The sequence below is a fragment of the Littorina saxatilis genome, linkage group LG17 (genome assembly GCF_037325665.1).
Source record: "Littorina saxatilis isolate snail1 linkage group LG17, US_GU_Lsax_2.0, whole genome shotgun sequence".
In the NCBI taxonomy this organism is placed as follows: Eukaryota; Metazoa; Mollusca; class Gastropoda; order Littorinimorpha; family Littorinidae; genus Littorina; species Littorina saxatilis.
In genome coordinates, this window is record NC_090261.1 from 67,476,930 (window position 1) to 67,496,929 (window position 20,000).

Here is a 20,000-nt window from a genome sequence, read left to right on the forward strand (position 1 = left end):
TCTTCCCCCCCCCCCCCCCCCCCTCCCCCCAGTCCCCTGTTTCTTCTTTTTTTGTCCATTTGTCAACAGCTCACGCGCTATTTCTCATCTGAAAATTAATCAAATTCAAAAGTATCCTCCGAGTGATTGGGCAATATCAAAACTGACTCAATCCTCGTTTCCAAAATCGCACGTGCAACGTTCGCACCGGAAGCAACAGACAAACCAACGATAAAAGGGAAGCTGTTCTCACGCATCAAAACCAGAAAACAGCTCGTCCACGCTGCAAGACTCCGTGCAGCATGATCAAAGACTACATCAGACATTCAGAGGGCAACACAGACGAACGGCCTGTTTTATATGCATGCACCCTGACAACTCTCCAAGTGGAACCTCACAAGTCTAGCTCTATTGGCAGCCGTTAGCAGGAGCAATGTTATATTCCACACCTGGCACTGCCATTCCTGCTTGCGTCATGAAGTTTATTGACGCTGCAGAAATAAATGCTGGCAGCACGAGAGGGCAGTTGCAAGTGTCTAGAGGTGCTAAGGGAAAAGACAGACAGAGCATGTAATCTTGTAGGGCCATGCACGTCATACATATATATATATAGATATATATATAGATACATGTACAAACTGTCACTAAATATGGAACTGCATAGATGTACTTTGCTGCATCCCAATCTCTCTGTCTGTCTGACTTTTGACTATCTGCATGCTAACCTCCTCTCCCCCCCCCCTCTCTCTCTCTCTCAGTCTGTCAGCAAGCCAGTCTCTGTCTGTCTGTCTATCTGCCTCTCTCTTCCCCGTATTAAGTTCCTCCTCCCCCTCCCCCCCCCCCCCCCCAGCCTCCACACTGAATGGAAGAAAACGCTGTCAGAGTAATTTCGAGTACATTAATATGTCCTCACGTTGGTTTGTTAATAAAGACACACCAAGAAGTGTTACATCAACAAGTTTGCACAGTGCACCGCCACCTTGAGAGAAAAAGGGAATGAGAAAAAATCACGACACTATGCACGTGCGAAATGTGGCTTTGTTACCGCACTTCTGGTTGTAGCAACTCTACCGTCTGACACGGCATGTTCAGTTATCACACAAATATGCAGTTTTCTATTTACTGTTAACAAGTTGTTTAGCATCAATAAACGTACACCCATGACAGGTATATAATACGCAGTCAATAAAGGCACAACGCATGTATAGCATGCCTTTTTAGACGAAGAGAAGAAAGAAAAGAAAGAATGACAACTGAGCAACAAGAGCGAGTTCCATTTTCCCATTGTTTTGGAATGGACTTCCATCGTAGAACAAATTGTGCGAGGCAGGGGAGACAGACTGACACACCGGCTAATTTGGCCGCGACTTTGTGTCACAAGAGAAATGTCAAACCTCTACGTTCGCCCCAGTGCATAAGAAATGTGTAGCATCTGCCATACCCAGCATGCAGAAATAAATAGGGCCATACAGACACGAACCAGCATTCCTTCCAGTCTGGAGCTACAGAGGGAGAGGGGGAAGGGTAGGGGGTGGAGGGAGGCAGAAACGTGGCTGCTAGAAAACAAAAGCTGGACTCTTTTCTGTAATGTATAACGTTGCATCAGAGTTGTGGTTTCAGCTCTTTTCTTTTTCTTCTTCTTTAATCTCTTTTTTTTTCCTCCTTTTTTTGGGGGGGGGGGGGGGGGGGGGTATGTGTGCTGGGTCTATGTCCCTTCCTCCCACTCGATGTCTATTTTTTCAGGCAAAGGCATGTTTACCGTGAAAGCAAATTTTACTAAAGGAGGTTTCTATACATGTTCACAAAGCGGCGCGACTCCCCTTCACGTAGAGATTCAAAGAACAGACCCCGTAACATTTTCAGAGGTGTCGACAGCTCTCCGAAACAAAGGGGCCATAGAATTAGGGCTACGAGTAACGCGGCGTCGGTGGCCTTTTATTTGGCATGTTGCATTTACTGATTACATTTTGACGTTCCTGCTGAAATGAAATTTTCTTACACATCCCATCTAAACCCGGGCATTAGAATCTGAATAAATCAATTGACGTTTTTCTACCTGGCGTGCTGTTAAAACAGAAATCACGGTTTGGTCTGAATATTCCAAGTATGATTTCTCACTCACTCACAGACAGACACAAATCACTCACTTCAAGACACACACACGCACACAGACACAGATAAGGACACAGACAGACACACAAATACACACTAAACAAGAAATAGCGGGTTTCACTCTTCGAAGAAAAAGGCATGTGAAACTGTGGTAAATTCGGGTCGTGACAAACACGCGAGGCCAAACAGTGTCATAAAGGAAAACAAATGGATAAGTCCAGAAATGGCTTCAGACAACAAACCAGTCGTGACTCTCAATAACCAACTGAAGCGTGTCAATCAAACATCACAACACGAGACAATGTAACAGTGAGTTAAGCTGTTATTTGCTAAACAAGGCAATCTGAGCTACTAACTTGTTCATAGTACGGTACTGGCAAACAGTCAATCCTTCATCGGCATCCTAGCCCACTTCGGCCCAGAACATATTTACTCCCATCCGTTGACGACAAAGAAACATGGCACCCTCACAAAGACAATACACGTGTATACGGTACAGCACACACATACACATGTACGTTTTCAAAATGCTAACTCTTGATTGGTTCCTGTGGTCTTAGCTAGCGTGACTGCCAAGCCCTACACAGATTAACATAGAAGGCTGCGCTGCCGCAAATGTCAAACGCCAAATCAACCATAGCCTACTTAACACATTCAAACTCTTGAACAAACCGTGCTTTCTATGTGTAGCAGCACGTGTTCCAACAACTGATTTCCAAATACTGTTTCGCTGACTGGTCAGAATTCTCTGACTCGCAGGATTAAATGCTATGCACAATGTGTTCATCAATCAGGCATTAAATTGTTCAACATTCATGCCAAAACGTTGATAGGATTCCGTTCTTTTTTTTAGGCTAAATATTGCGCATGCCTGACAGTAACACACCAAACTCTGTACTATCACGTCCAACTTACTTCGCCTCGAAAACTGCTCGCGGACGTCGAATCGCGTACGCCAAATACATTCACAACACTCATAATTAGTTGCATTCATAATAAAAGTCACTGTTTTTCGTTAATGAACTGTGTTCATGGGAACTTCTGGCATGGAGAGAATGACTTGCACATACAGGGTGGTCCAAAAAACCCGCCCTATTTTGTTTTTGATCTCATTTTTGACTGCGAAGAGAGATTTAGAACATTTCTTCACCAAACAATAGCAGAATCATGGCAAATTATGTCTTGCAGATTTAGTTGAAATTGGTTTGTCCTTAGTAGTTGATAATCTGCTCTATCCAGGGTTCTCTTCGTAGAAGAACTGCTGCAACACGAACGTTGAAATTGTCCATGACTCGTCCAATCATGTCAACTGTCAGCTTGTATGCGCCTGATTTCCCTTCTGATGTCGTCCTGCACAGAGCTGCCAGGGTCTGGGAATTGTTGCCGTATATTCTGCCCTGGGTACCCCCACAGAAAGTAGTCGGGCGGGTTGCGACCAGGGGAATAAGGTGGCCAAGGGAAGTCAGTGCGTCGTAAAATGAGCCTATCGCCAGGAAAGAGGAGGCTGGATAGAGAATAAGAGGATAATGTGTTGCTGTACGTTTAATGTTACGTTATATTTTGTTACAATCTATGTGTATATGGTGTTTACATAGTATGGTTTTATTCATAGCTGACATGTAAAGCGCGGAGAGCATAGTTTACTGTGGTTCGCGCTATATAACTTATAAGCTGTCATTATTAGTATTATTATATTATCAACTTCTAAGGACAGACCAATTTCTACATACATGTGCAAGACATAATTTGCCATCATTCTACTATTGTTTGCTTTGTCCATGATAGAGGTGAAAAGGTTAAGGCAAAAGAAGTAAATTTAAGTGTGTGTTTTTTGTTTTTTTCAACCCGTTATTTAGGCTGTTGATTTAAAAATGTAAGAATCTGATTGATAAAAGAAAAAAGACCTAGGAAGAAGGATGCTCCCAGCCTGAAAAAAAAATGAAAAAAAAGGAATAAAAGGCAAATAAGAAGGGTAGTAGCAACCTGCATGCAACTGAGGTAAAAAAAAAAAAAAATGTGTTTGGTGAAATAATTTTCTAAATCTCTCTTTCAGTCTTTGCAGTCACAAATTAGATCAAAAAGAGAATAGGGCGCTTTTTTTTACCACCCTGTATATATAGGTAATCACTGCTCTCAGGGGCAATTCTGGCGTATACCACGTGCACAAGTACTTGTGGCTAGATTTCACGTGAGTATACGTTTCGTTTGGCGCACAAGAACGGCTCAAGATTTCTGAAAATATTGAATGCAAAAGCACAGCTTCTTGCTCGCAAAAACTGCATTTGGACTCAAAAGATCGGTATCAATCCCTTTCGCCCCATTTCCCATTCGCCCCATGGTCATATCGCCCCGTTTCGCCCCAAGATCGTCTCATTATCAGTTGGAAAACAAAATGGTGTAGGGATACCATCTGGAAGGATTTGTATACATGTATGTAAAGTTTTATGAAGATCTATCGAGTAGTTTTCTGGGAATCGCTCTCCACATCGACACACACACACACGCACGCACAGACGCACACACATATTCCCATACACACATACCCTCTTCTCGATTCTCAGTCTATGTTAAAAAAAAAATTGGTCAAAACTTGACTAAATAAGTGACTCGCAGAACATTAATATGCGCATTGGACCGGTGAAAGTCCCCATCTCTCTCTCTCTCTCTCTCTCTCTCTCTCTCTCTCTCTCTCTCTCTCTCTCTCTCTCTCTCTCAGATTTTCCTTTATCTTTGTAAAATAAAGTTCGTTCGACCGGTCGCTCCCCCCCCCCTCTCTCTCTCTCTCTCTGATTTTTCTTTATCTTTGTAAAATAAAGTTCGTTCGTTCGTTCGTCGTTCGTTCGTTCGTTCCCCCCCCCCCCCCCCCCTCTCTCTCTCTCGCTCTCTCCAAGGCAGTGAGTCACTCCGTGAGAAGGGATGATGCCAGGCTGCAGAACAGCATGTGCCGAGGACACAGCGTAATCCAGGCCCGGAGAGACACACTTCCAAAGGGCATGGTGCCCTGATAGCATTACATCAAACACATCTCACTTCAGGGAGGAGCTACTCAAAACATACGCCACACATGTTATCTGTCTGATTCAGTCATCCGACCGACTGCACATTCGAGCCAAGTTTTTACAGGGTTACTGTAAATGTATAGATGAATTGCACCATTTTCATTCATTTAATTTATTTTTTTATTTCTTAACAAATTCGAGCGCGCGCACGCAAGCACGCATGCACACAAGCAGGCACACAAGCAGGCACACACACAAGCAGGCACACACACACAATCAAGAACTTGATTGACTGATTGATTCACTCATTCAGTGATGGATTGATTAATCTGTAATAATATTAGAATAGATGTTCCAGACACAAGCGTAGTCTTATGACCTGTCCTCACCACATCTTAGATGCTCTACATCAGCGAGAGAGAGAGAGACTTCTGAAGGATTTCAGACCGGCGTATTGGTCAAACTGAGATGAAAACGTGTTTTTTTTCCAGGGGACTAAAACTTTGTTTGAGACATAATTCATCATTTTTCTTGTTTATAAAGGGCAGACAACCAAACGGCCGGCCTTCTAAATCCTTTCATACAACATCCGAAGCCGATAAGCTTATTAATTTACCAGACACTGACAAGGCTATAACACTCATAGAAGATTTACTTCAAAGTTTCTGGGCCAATTCCTCGGCACTCCACAAAACCAGTGTCTGACGAATCAACACCTGAAGATGAGAAAGATACTACATACGATTGTAATCCTAACAAAGTGCTGATGATGACTATATAATTATACAACTTAGTACACTAGGGAAGATTGACGTCAAGATCTTTTGGGCACTCCACCAAACCGGTGTCTAACCAAGCAGTCGACAGAGAGCCTTCCACTCAGTCATATCAGGTTCTAGGCCACCATATGTCGCTTCCAGTAGTCCAGCCAGACTGACAAACCGGGATGGCCCAACAGCCAGTTACACAGTCATTACACAAGCTTGTAACCAAGCCAGGTCGCATCGGTGGAATGAGGCTGATTACTTTGGCTGACCAAGGGGCCGTGGTTCAGACTTGTCTGGAATGTTTTGCTTCTGCGTATTGTTCCCTCGTTCAGCCTGTGTAACTTTGGAAGATTTGCTGCTGGTATAGTTCCTGTCACAGGAGTCCACCAGCGCACTCAAATACTGTTTCAAGAAGGCTCTGTGTGTAGTCTAAATATAGGTCCCTGGTGTACTGAATGGTAATGTAATACTCAAACAAAATGAGATATTCAATATCCATGTATTGGAAACTTGGAAGTGTGAGCTCATAATACAAACAAAATGTAATAAAGACTATTCAAACTGTGTACAAAGTAACAGTAAGCGAATCGTGACAGTCACACCAGCCATGGCACTTTTTCATGAAGAAAAAAACCCAGTACCTTCCAATGTGTAACTGAACTACTGTGTAACTGAACTACTTCAGTATCTTCCAATCCCCCCCCACACACACACACACACACGCATATCTTTTCTCTTTGTCTGACGATAAAAAGCACGATGTTCACAAATCGCTGACTGAGTCTGGCACCAAACGTCTGGACTATTTTCACGGTCGATTGGTGTGCAGGGAGGCCGTCTAACTCGCTCCACCTGAAAGTGTCTGGAAGTCTATCAGTACCGCTATGTACAACTACACCTGGGCGGAAGTAAGGTGGAACAGGTGAGCGAGAGAGAGGAAACACAGGTAAGCGGGGGAAAAAAACACACACGTTTAATTGACTTCTCTTCGGGAGAAGGGGCGGGGAGGTAGGTGGTGGTGTAAAAAAGGCTGAACAAAAAAAGAAACAAACTTACTACTGGGTTGGGAACAAATATACCCACATATTTGCCTTGTGGCCGCCTGCAATACATTATTTTGTCTCATTGTAAAAGCACAAGGAAGTTGCAAAAGACAGCTGCTAAAAGTAAAAGTTAGTGTCTTTTGTTCAATGCTAAAAGTAAAACCACCGGTTAAAAAATATGACCCAAGAAACGTGAACAGTTTTTGTTTGGCTGCTCTGTACCACCACACCAGGGTGGGGTGTGATGGCTTATACACTCACACGCGCGAAATATCTCTTTATTAAATGCCATTGGACACAGTTAATAGAATGAATGAAAAACGGTAAGTACACACTGTAAAATGTCCCTTGCAGATGTTGCATGCTTAAACAGCAATAACCAGAAAAAAGCCCACGAACATAATTTCAAGTCAAGTTGACAAACATAGAATCGAACTACCCATTTAGACTTTATTCGGCCATTAAACATAATTTTACAAAAATGAACTTTCCATGGAACAGCCAACCGTACAATGTACGAAACTTTGCATTCGCCATATGTACGCCATTGCAAGGACATCATTTTGCCAACCTGCTCTCTGTGATAGAATGTTACATGCATTCAGAAGAAGACGTGAGGCAGCTCACTTTCTGACTATCGATAGAAGTTCAGAACAAACAAAATGAGTTCAAGGTACATTCTCGCTGAAAGTTGTCAGAGAAATGCAAATCGAAATCAGCATGAGTAATTTTGTCATTTAGAGTGACAGCGTTGATCAGTATTGCAAACACTCCTACTCCATTGGCTGTTCACACACACACACACACACACCCACTAACACACACACACACACGCACGCACGCAAGCACAGACACACGTACGCACTGCACACACACACACACACACACACACACACACCAGTATCGCCGAGTTTAGCCCCTGTACATACTTCCACCCCCACCTGAGAGGTAGTTTACCCAGCAATTAACCTCCTGGCAGCACGACAGCGGCACCATTAACGGAATCTCCAACGGCTGTTGGGGAACCGCGGCAGTCCAGTTTGACATACGTGGCATGAAACTTGTCTTGATGTCCACAAAATTGAATCGCTTGCGCCCGCCCTACAAATGTCACTACGGCCTTGGGAAGAACTAAGTCACAGCCCACTGGAGAGAGTCGACGGAACGAGTTATTTTTGGCTCTGCAAGTGCAATCCATCGCCAATATACTACTAATGCAACCCTGTCAAACTTTGGGGCTCTGTGCGTTGTGAGTTGGACAACTTTTTTTTATTTTTGTACAGATTTGTTAAAAATGGATTCCTTGTCTTATGTAGCTGAGACAGAAAATGTTAGACCCAAAAAATGACACACTTTGACTCGCTATATCAATTCATCCAGATCCAATTGATCTACAAATATTTTATTTCATATGATACTTTTTTTTATAAATCTTGAATGTTATGTGTCAGTTACAAACCCAAAACGTGTGCACACACGGAACAGTCCAGTGCTGTCCAGTAAAAAGCATTCGCTGATTCAGATGACATACTTGTACGACAGAAATCGGCTATACAGTTTGCTTTTAAGAGTACCACGAAAGCCAGAAAAAATGTCACCGCATTCTTTTTATTCGTTATACTTTTCACGTCTTTATTCTAAATGAAAGGTAAGTAAACTAGCCCAACCCATCAGCTGAATGTCTATTCCTGTTCATTCATGTTCTCAAGTGTGTGGTGAAACAGCAGTGTAGAAATTTTCCTGAATGCTGCGCTCTTTCACTCGACCCGTCTTTCCATCCTCTTCTCGGTCCGAGCACCTGCTGGGCGGCTACAGGTAAAGGTAACGAGCTGCGAACACGGGAGGTAGGGAGGGGTACAGGTGAACGGCCCGCAATGTAAACAGATGATTAAAATCTGCCGCTTGACCTACCTGGCTACCTGCGGCAAAGTTACTGCCCTTTACCTGTGGGGTTCATTAGCGACCCCCTTCCCTCAATGTGCTGCAATTAGCCTGCCACGGTAGTTACCCCCTACCTCCATAACGTGCCCTTCGCCCACTGCGGTCACCCAGCAAAGAGATGCAGAAACCGTGTACTCCACCTATAAGGCTAATGAGCAGATACGACTCGCAACGGGATAGATCTGCACTTCCTGAAAGCATCAGCGCTTGGCTGCATCTACGATATAGATGCATGCACAAACTAGCAGACTTACACACATCTTAAAGATAGAGCTAATAAAGAAATATAGACAAGAAAAAAACAAAAGAAAGAAGGAACGGAAGAAAGAAAACAAGTCGCGTAAGGCGAAATTACTACATTTAGTCATAGACCAAATAGCCTGGACCGCCCACTCGTCACGTGACCCTTCGAGGTTACGACGCTCGACTTTCAGGGGCGCTTAGCGTCCGGTTTGAAAGGCCAGCGATTCGAAGACAGTGAAAAGAAAGCACGCTCCAGTTATTTGTGACAATGGGAGGTGACAATGAACTGGATTTTCCAAAACTCCAAACTAAACTTAACAAAACTCATCGAAAAACATGTTCCATATATATTTGCAATTTAGCTGAGTTTAGTTTAGCATTTTCAGAACTTACCTCGGCAACTTCGTCCATGTTTACAATCGACACCGGATATGACATCCCCCTGATTTCTGAAAGGCCATGTAAGCGTAGGTTCCTAAATGCGAGAGGCCGCTACCTCGTAATAGAGAGAAAGAGCGGAGAGAGAGCTAGTTGCCGGTCCAGGATAAATGGTCTATGATTTAGTCAAGCTGTCGAACTCACGGGATGAAACTGAACGCACTGTATTTTTTCACCAAGACAGTACAGCTTCGTCAATCCCCGCGTGAAGGAAATCGCTCACCTTCCACGTGCAAAACGTAGTGACTTATGATATTGACACGCCAGATTAGCGCGGTAGCGTATTGTGCTAAGCAGGAAAGCGCGCTTTTCTGTATTCTTGTTACCTTTCTGAGCTTGTTTTGAATACAACCTATCATATCTATATATATGTTTTTGGAATCATTTTTGGATCGATTTCATAAATTTTAATCGTAAGACTAATTAATCTATTTTCGTTAATTGTGATCACATTTTAAGAGTAAACATGACATATGTATATAGATATATTTTTAGATTCAGAATGTGATGAAGAATACGATGCAATCAAATTTAAATCTCTTTGCGAACAATCGATTTTAATGACAACTTTAATGCGCAAACTCATTAATTAAATTTTAAGCCTCCAAGCTGAAATGCAATACCAAAGTCCGGGCGTCGTCGAAGATTACTTGACCAAAATTTCAACCAATTTGGTTGAAAAATGAGAGCGTGACAGTGCCGCCTCAACTTTCACGAAAAGCCGGATACGACGTCATCAAAGACATTTGTCCAAAAAATGAAAAAAACATCTGGGGATATCATACCCAGGAACTCTCATGTAAAATTTCATAAAGATCGGTCCAGTAGTTTACTCTGAATCGCTCTACACACACACACACACACACACACACATGACATACACCACGACCCTCGTCTCGATTCCCCCCTCTACGTTAAAACATTCAGTCAAAACTTGACTGAATGTAAAAAGAAAGAGGTGACTGTAAATACATGTCAAGGTCCAGAAACCTGAAAACAAAATGATAATTCCGTGTTCAGGAAACAAAGTTGGGAATAACAAACATAATATACCGGTGGGGAACTAACCGCACAATTTCAGGAAGACATGGAAACATGCAGCAGCTTAATTGGTAACAGTCAATTACTTACTATAGCAGTCGAGCAGCAGTAAACAATCCAACGCAAATATTTACTGTCATGGTTATTGTTAATTTCCACAGGTCGCATCAAACATCCTGACACGATTTATCAATAAACTTTCCAACAAATGAATTGAGTGATACAATCGGAGGTTATTTATCAGCGATTCCCGTGCGTTGTGCACAAGAAGCCCGACAGGTGCGTGTGGCTAAGCTCTGTCCGAACCACCGACCCTCACGAACGCAACCAACTGTATGATGAGTGCAATGGTCCAGCTACTAATTGCAGGTCCCGAACCTGACCATCTTACGATCAAAGGTTCGGGACCTGCAATTAGTAGCTGGACCATTGCAATCTGTGAGTAATCTGTCCTACGTGTCACACAGCTCAATGCGGAAGACCCGAGCATATATATGGTCTTCTTCAAGGTCTGCAGTTCACCTGTCTTGTCTTTCGCACAAGTAGATCGGCACTATCACGGGGTTCTATGCAGAAGAACGGAGCACAATTATCTTCCATTTCCCCCATTGAGCATTCATAATTTCGGAAGACTCGAAGGAGATACTTTGCCACACTTTTTTAAAGTATGAAATTGACGGCGCTAATTTCCATGCCACGGAAGGAAAAGGGGTACATTCTTTTCTACAAAGTTCGCAGTGCATCAGCCTTTCTTTTTGTACAATGGATAGATCTGCACTATCACGGGGATCAGTGCGAACTAACCGAGCGCAAGGTCTTCTTCAAGGAACGTCTTCTGCTTCTTCTTTGTTTCACTTGATCAGATTCAGAATCTCATTTTGGCTACGTGGTTCATTTTGGCTACGTGGTGGCCTCCTTGTTTATCTTCTCACTTTAGCTTACTCGCTACAAGGCCGCCCAAGGCTTTTAACCATACTCTCATGCCACATATCATAGCGAACGTCCTTCGCAATGTTGTTTACCCCCGGAAAGCGATGCCCATCGGGAAAAGAATATGCTGCTTGGTGCAAGTGCTGATTCCTCAGGCATTGTCTATTCCTACAGCTTTGGGATGGCGTGTTATTTACATGAAATATGCTCAGTCTTCCGGGTAGTATATATATATATCTAAACAATGAAAACCCCTTCACATCAAAGAACCCTAGCGGGACGGATGATTCATAACACACCACCTGGGATGACCTTCTCCCTTCAGCAGAGGCCTTTTGGCAGACTGTGGGGTATCTTCACAAATCTCGGCACAGGACTGCGCTGAGCTTGGAGGTAGGCGAATTTCTTTTTACCCAGTTTTACCCAGTTTCACCCAGTTTCACCCTCAGTGACGTTACAAGACAAAGAAATCTCTAAAAACCCACGGATGTAAACATCCCAAAATACCATCGGCAAAGAGATCGTGCCAAACCGTACAGCTCCCACCCCCCACACGGTGACAAGGTTGGGTTCCTGCAAAAGGTTCGGTCTTCAAAGACCATTCGTGATCCGAGATAAGCCCCGCACAGAAGGAGAAGGATACACCGACCGTGAGATGCGCTTTTCAAGTCGAGGCAGCGGATACACAAAGCGCGTCAGAGGTGGGAAGAGGTGAGGGAAGTTGAAGGGGTATTGGATGCCAGAGCTACAGGTAAGGAACCGTCAGGGAACGGAGTCCGTAAACTGGCAACGTTGCCAAAGTGCCAAAAACGAGCAACGGTGAAACACGTGTATAGTCGTGCACTGTTAATTGCGTCTCAATTACGAGCAACGGTGCGAACATATTTCTTAACCTCTAAATCACCTATCAATTATAAGGTTTCACAATTTTTCGCTTTAAAATTTGTTGTTGTTGTCTGTTTCAGCTCCGTTCAAAGACGCCATTAACTATATCAGGCACACAAACGATATGTTCTTATTTTAACACGAACAGTTTTGTTTGATTTTGATGTTGTTATTGTTGTTGCACTTGCTGTTGTTGTTGCTGTGGCTGCTGCAGTTGTTGTTGTCATACTCATTCCACAACACGATAACCTATGCATCCTCTACAACACCCAAGCAGTTCGCAAAAATAAGAAAAACCTCACAGCAACAGGATCTGACAGTTCAGAATCGTTCTCTTCCCAGGGCTGAAGACTTTCCAGGATTGCCGAGACCTCCAGGAACAGGGGGTCGACCCCAGACCTCCAAACACTGGAATGGGTAAACATCAACTTCGGCATCTCGGGCCCGAGACTATCAAACGGCACAGGGAGTGCCTGAGATAGCGGCTTAGTTGGGTCACATCGCGTGTCTCACGTGCTCTCTCCTATAGATCGCGCATTCACAGGTGGTGTGCTTGTCAGGTATAATCCTAGCGGATTTTCCAGTTTTGTTTAACGGGGTGTTGGGTTCGTTGAGATACATCTGGGTTTGTTGTGGTGGTGGTGTTTTTTATTTTTTATTTTTTTTACAATATATATATATAATATATAACATTAAAATCATTGTATTTATCTTCAAATACACTGCTATCTTTGGTGGGGATGCAGATATCAATAGTTCGAACCTTGACCACATTTTAACATGTTTGTGTGTTTTTTTCGTCTGTGTCCAATATGTACAAGCAACAAGTTATTATTCCTAGAACTACAACAGTAGGTTTGCTGTACTTAAAATAACGACGCAGCACTCTCGTAACTTTTCGTAAATATCTGAGTTTGAGGGTATACTTGACAATTCCAAGAGATCTACAGTTCATCACATACAATGGGACACGCCTCTCTCATGCTAGACGTTTACAGTCACTAAATGACTGTAAAGACACCTGAATGTGATCCTCCCTTATAAAACTGTCATATTTACAGCCATTACAACAGAGTTCGAGGTTTTGGCTGTGGAACGAATGATTATGGCAACAACAAACAAAAGAGAAGTCGTGAACACTGACACACAGTCAATTGAATGCATGAGAGAGAGATGGGGGGAGGGGGAAGAGAGAGGGGGGGAGGGGGAAGAGAGAGGGGGAGGGGGAAGAGAGAGAGAGAGAGAGAGAGAGAGAGAGAGAGAGAGAGAGAGAGAGAGAGAGAGAGAGAGAGAGAGAGAGAACGAATGAACGAACGAACGAATGAACTTTATTACTCGAGGATGGAGATTTTAGGCTCACGCCTAGTCTTACAATCTGTCCCTGCTAAACTAAGACATAAAAATAAAGACAATAAAAGGACAATTGTCAATCGCAATCATACAGTATTACTAATTACAACATTACTTATCCGAATACATAATGCATGATAGAACATTGAAATGTACACGTATGTATGTCAATATAATACAAAGGAAAAGAAAAGTCGACTCGCACACACACGCGCGCCGCATGCCTGCAATCACGTTCGCACTCAATACAACACACACACTCACATACACACACACACACACACACACACACACACACACACACACACACACACACACACACACACACACACACACACACACACACACACACACACACACACACACACAACAACAACCTCATCATCATCATCATGATCATCGTCGACATCATTATCATCATCAACAAAATATATAGCGGTTAGTGATAGCAATGCATTCTTGCTAGAAACAGCTTTAGAATGTAACTGTTCGTGACATCAGATATTTGCTAAGCTGCGATTTGAAGTGTTTAATCGTGCTTGACCCCTTTATCTCACATGGTAGCGAATTCCAAATTGTTGAGCCCGAAAACGCTAAACTGGTTTTATATAAATCAATACGGGGTAGCGGAGAAATTAATTTGTTTGAGCCATATCTGTCTGGTGCTTCCTGAAATAATGATCGCATGTACTGTGGGGTCTCGTTTATTTGAACCTTAAACATTAAAAGCGCCTTATTAAATAATAACTGATCTTTAAGTGATAAAAAATTAAGGCTGCTAAGCTTTTGATCTGTTGATGTTTGCTGACCCGGCATGATAAGTTTAGCTGCGCGACGGTGAAGAGAATTTACTTTTTTTAAGTAAACATCGCTACAACCATCCCAAAGTGTAGATGCATAATTCAGATGAGGTAAAATATGACCAAAATAACTGACAACTTGAGTGCTGAGGTATCAGCGTAATGCTTTAATTTGGAGAGAAGGAACAAGTTTTTAGATAAGGTTTTGGTAACAAGGTTGAGGTGGGACTGCCACTTTAATTCAGCGTCTATTGTGACCCCGAGAACACGATGGCTGGTTACTGGTAGAGAGAGAGAGAGAGAGAGAGAGAGAGAGAGAGAGAGAGAGAGAGAGAGAGAGAGAGAGAGAGAGAGAGACAGACAGAGAGAGAGAGAGAGAGAGAGAGAGAGAGAGAGAGAGAGAGAGAGAGAGAGAGAGAGAGAGAGAGAGAGCGTACATATAGCATGGTGAAATTGAACCACTGTTGCACAATTGGTTTCAATCGGTTGGTTTGTCTGTTTATTGTTTTAACTTGTTCGTATGCCTATCATCTTGATTTTCGTACTAATAATACTAGCGAATTTAGCACACACAGCAATTAAGAAGTGACATTCCCTGCAAATAGAGTGTGACATATATAATATATATCATGCTCTCATGCAAAGCAACAGCTATCTAGATGTACATATTTATAACCACACTTAATATAAGCTTAGCTTGTTGTGTGGTCACAAATGTCTATATCGCACATACATACCACCCTGTATTTCTTTAATAAAATCTTGTTTAAAAAGCAACAGCGCTGTTTTACCTCCACAAATCTTTCAGCCTGCATTCTCGGGTCATAAAATGCTAATCCGAAAAAAAGCAGCCATGCAGGCAATAAAGAAACACAAACACAGACAGCCATGCAGGCAATAAACAAAGACAAACACAGAAAGAAAAAGACCCAAGGCATTCAGTTTCAGCATAAAAAGAAAGCGCGAGAGAAACAAGAAAAGGCAAGTCATTCAGTTTCCACATGAATTTAACAGAAAGTGCGAGTGGAGCGAAAATTGAGAAGCCTTGTGTTGCTACAAACAACCAAGGGGCACGTCGGAAGGTCAAAGCAGTGATCTTGAGTACACTTGATGTACGCCGTACGGACATAAAAGACCTTGGAGAGTACCTGTAAGTAGCACACAAAAGAGAGACACTATAAAGTTGTACTTACCATAGCCAGCTGCTCCTTGAGCCCTTCATCTCCTTCTGTAACTGAGAAACCAAAAAGGAAAATCGTCAGGATCAGCGATACCATAATGTCATGGACCGTTAGCGGCGCAACCGCTTCTTCTTTCAGTTTCTTATACTCTTTGCTGTGTGAATGTGTTTACTGTTTACGGTCTGGAAAAGCAAGCATTAGCTTACAAGTGTGGTACTAAATACCACAGGTACGAAGGCAATTCTGCAAACATGCACAGAACTCTAAATTGCATAATTTCGACTTTTTGCAGTGAGCAAGACATCGGAAATTGTAGGGGAGGGGAGGAGGGGGGGGCTTCTGATACTTGAAGGCACAGTAAGCCTCCTGTAAACCATCACAGATACTGTCAGGCTTTTAAACACAGTACAAACACCCTTCCATTTGAACGCTCATCGAACGGGAAGATCCTTGACCAGTGCCCTACGTAAAGAGCGAGCAATTTTCAAAGAATTAATTTTGAGGATTGTCTCCTCACACAATCGGACCGTGGTGCGTTTTTGCGCTAGACCTAACTTTTAAAATCTAAATAATAAATTGACAGCTTGTTACACAAACATTCTTAAATCATAAAAGAATTCTTTTTTCATCAAGACAAGATCAGTACAATTCGAAGTTTTGAAAGTTTGAAAAAAAGAAAAGCCCGGAAGCAGGGTCACGCAAGGTCGTGGTTCTCGTAGCAGACGACGGTTTGTTAGCATCGCCAGTTCCTCTGAACAGTCAAAAGCCATCGCTAGAGTTCTTGTGAACCTCATCCGTTTGTTTCGTGCATAGTCAGAGGTACATAATATTAACGTACTATTGCAGATAAGATCACAGCGAGCCGCATTCAAATTACAAACTGACGACTGCATTGTGAAAAAGGGAAACTGGATCACACGGGTTCACGATGGCTCAGGGGTAAGATAAACCACGCAAAAATAAATTCTTTGAAAATGCCTCGCTCTTTACGGAGGGCACCTAGGATGTTCTTAAGCGGTGAGTGTTTATATGAAAGGGTGTTTGTACTGTGTGTAAAAGCCTGACAGAATCTGTGATGGTTAACGGGAGGCTTACTGTGCCTTTAATAAACGCGGCTGGATTAGACAGATCTGTGATTTACAGAGGTTATAAATTACTAATGTAATCTCTCTGGTTTGGCCATTACGTACTACGCACTTCTGAACAAATTTCAAAGAGAAACGAAACGTGCATAATTTCATTGAAGAGCCAGTCAAGTGTTTTATACATTACTAATAAATACTGAAAATTAAATCAACAAGATTTTTCAGAAGGAAAAAACCCGCTGCCAACTTACTTGATTCAAGTCTAACTAACTCCTGGGACATTCTCCCCTCCCCGAAAAAATCAATTCATCGTTGATCACAAAGAAGTAAGCATCAGAACTACAATACCAGCTCCATGGTTCTCGTGCTCACAGTACAAAAGACAAGAGACCCCAAAGAAAACGTTCCGTTTAACCTTTCCACGCTGATAGAAAGGCCGCCTACTGCAGCTCAACGCCCAGTCAGATAATCTCACGGATTAACAGAAAAACCTAAAGCGGATTATCTGGACTCCGTTCATAACCCAATCGAAAGTCATATTTGGACACGACAAAACCTTTCATAAACAACCCACACAAAAAACAGTAAAGGATGTTAGAACAAAGAGAACGTTTGTTGTGGGAAAAATGGCCAGAAACTGCAATCACTTGGCTCTTCAAGGCTTCTTTTTATATTTAGTCAAGTTTTGACTAAATATTTTAACATCGAGGGGGAATCGAAACGAGGGTCGTGGTGTATGTGCGTGTGTGTGTGTGTCTCTGTGTGTGTGTGTATGTGTGTGTGTGTGTAGAGCGATTCAGACTAAACTACTGGACTGATCTTTATGAAATTTGACATGAGAGTTCCTGGGTATGAAATCCCCATACGTTTTTTTCATTTTTTTGATAAATGTCTTTGATGACGTCATATCCGGCTTTTCGTGAAAGTTGAGGCGGCACTGTCACGCCCTCATTTTTCAACCAAATTGGTTGAAATTTTGGTCAAGTAATCTTCGACGAAGCCCGGACTTCGGTATTGCATTTCAGCTTGGTGGCTTAACAATTAATTAATGACTTTGGTCATTAAAAATCTGAAAATTGTAAAAAAAAATAAAAATTTATAAAACGATCCAAATTTACGTTTATCTTATTCTCCATCATTTGCTGATTCCAAAAACATATAAATATGTTATATTCGGATTAAAAACAAGCTCTGAAAATTAAATATATAAAAATTATTATCAAAATTAAATTTTCCAAATCAATTTAAAAACACTTTCATCTTATTCCTTGTCGGTTCCTGATTCCAAAAACATAGATATGATATGTTTGGATTAAAAACACGCTCAGAAAGTTAAAACAAAGAGAGGTACAGAAAAGCGTGCTATCCTTCTTAGCGCAACTACTACCCCGCTCTTCTTGTCAATTTCACTGCCTTTGCCATGAGCGGTGGACTGACGATGCTACGAGTATACGGTCTTGCTGAAAAATGGCATTGCGTTCAGTTTCATTCTGTGAGTTCGACAGCTACTTGACTAAATATTGTATTTTCGCCTTACGCGACTTGTTTAATGTTGTAAAGAGATTAATGCGGGTTCGAAGTAATAAATAAAACGAAGAGCTTACAAGTGCTCAAAACAGCCTGAAATGTTCAATGAAAAAACGAAACATTCTGGTATCAACAACAATGGGAATTGAACTTCTGTATCCTGCTCTCAACCTATCTTTGGCGAAGATTACGGTATGATTTATTATCAATTTAAATTGTCAATACATTTAACCCCAATCCTTACTTTTAAACGCTTGAAATGTCGGGCTCTGGGAGCAGGAAGAAAGTGGCCCAAAACTCAAGAATTACGAAAAGGATTAAAGTTAAACACATTTCCGCAGAAAAAATTAGTTGATAAACCAGCCAGACACTGCGACAGCCTTATTAACAAATAAAAACAGAAAGTAACAAGTATATCACACGTGTCGGTGACTTCTCGGCTCAACGCATCTAACTACTTGGAAGAAGTTCCTCTATAAACAGCTTTCTTTCACATTTTTGGCTGTAAACTCTTGTTAACCTTGGGTGTAACGTACTAACTGGTTCTCAAGCAGAACCGCTGCCAGAACTTTGAAGCTATAGACCATAAGCCTGCATTGGTGCCAAAGTTGCTATTCCTGGAGGCGTAGAAACATATATGTGACGATATTGTACACAAATTGATAAACATTAAGCCTTTTGCTTACGATTTAGGTCACGGTATTCTTCTACTGCAAGCGCTACATTCAACTCCTGGCAAACGGGTATAATACAGGTACAAGTATAATACAAAACTTGGAGAGATCTAAACATTGGGAGGGGGGGGGGGTGTAGATCTATGTCTTTCAAGACATCTCTGTTGATATGAAAAATAAAAAATAGTCCGATTAAACTTTTCAAACTGAATCTCGTTGTGCTAAGAAAGAACTCAGTTACAAGGCATATCAGCAGCTTGCCTTTGATTTACATGTTTGCCAGTTGCTTTTACAGGGGCGGATCAGTTGCTTTGTAAGGGGGGTGCACTTTGAATCGAAAGTGAATGTGATGGGCGCGAAGCGCCCGAATTTGCTAGGGGGATCCGGGGGCATGCCCCCCCGGAAAAATGTTTGGCCCAAAGAAGCAAAATGGTGCCATCTGGTGCCATTTGAACTTAGAAATGGTCATAAAAAAAATTAAAAAAAGAAGATCACTAAAGACTTGATTTTTTTTTGTGCTGGAGGGGGGGTGCACCTGCACCCTGTGCACCCCCCCCCCCCCCCTCGTCCGCCCCTGTTTTACCTTTGCGAAATGTAGCTCTCCCTTTGTTGCTGCCACATACAGTTTTAGCCTGGCATTCACAATGCTAATTCAGAAACAACGCTTACGGGGTTTGTTCTGTGCCAATGAAACAAAAATAACGGAATATGATCAGTCGTCTACTCTACAAGAAGAGCAAACGCTCGATCGAGTCACTTTCGCAGTTCTGAATATTATATGAGGCATCAGATGGACAGGAAGAAATTGCTATTCACAACACAATGAGTCACGTTCACATAAAATTTGAGCCCGGTCACTTTTATAGTTTCCGAGAAAAGCCCAACGTTAAGTTGTGTGTTGCCGAACAGAAAAGGCTAGTTATCTCCCTTGTTTTTCTGATAACGTTCGTAAAAGGCTACAGATGTAAATACTTTGATGTAAAGAATAATCCTACAAAGTTTCAA

General features: G+C 42.2%; 1 protein-coding gene across 1 annotated transcript in view; it reads right to left on the minus strand.

The window, feature by feature from the left end:
• The window catches only part of LOC138952288 (uncharacterized), an 86,002-nt gene that overhangs the window by 35,768 nt on the left and 30,234 nt on the right, over positions 1–20,000 (minus strand). The window contains exon 3 of the mRNA XM_070323921.1: positions 15,722–15,762. Within this exon, the coding sequence (XP_070180022.1) occupies positions 15,722–15,762 (41 nt within the window). The remainder of the gene's footprint in view (positions 1–15,721; positions 15,763–20,000) is intronic.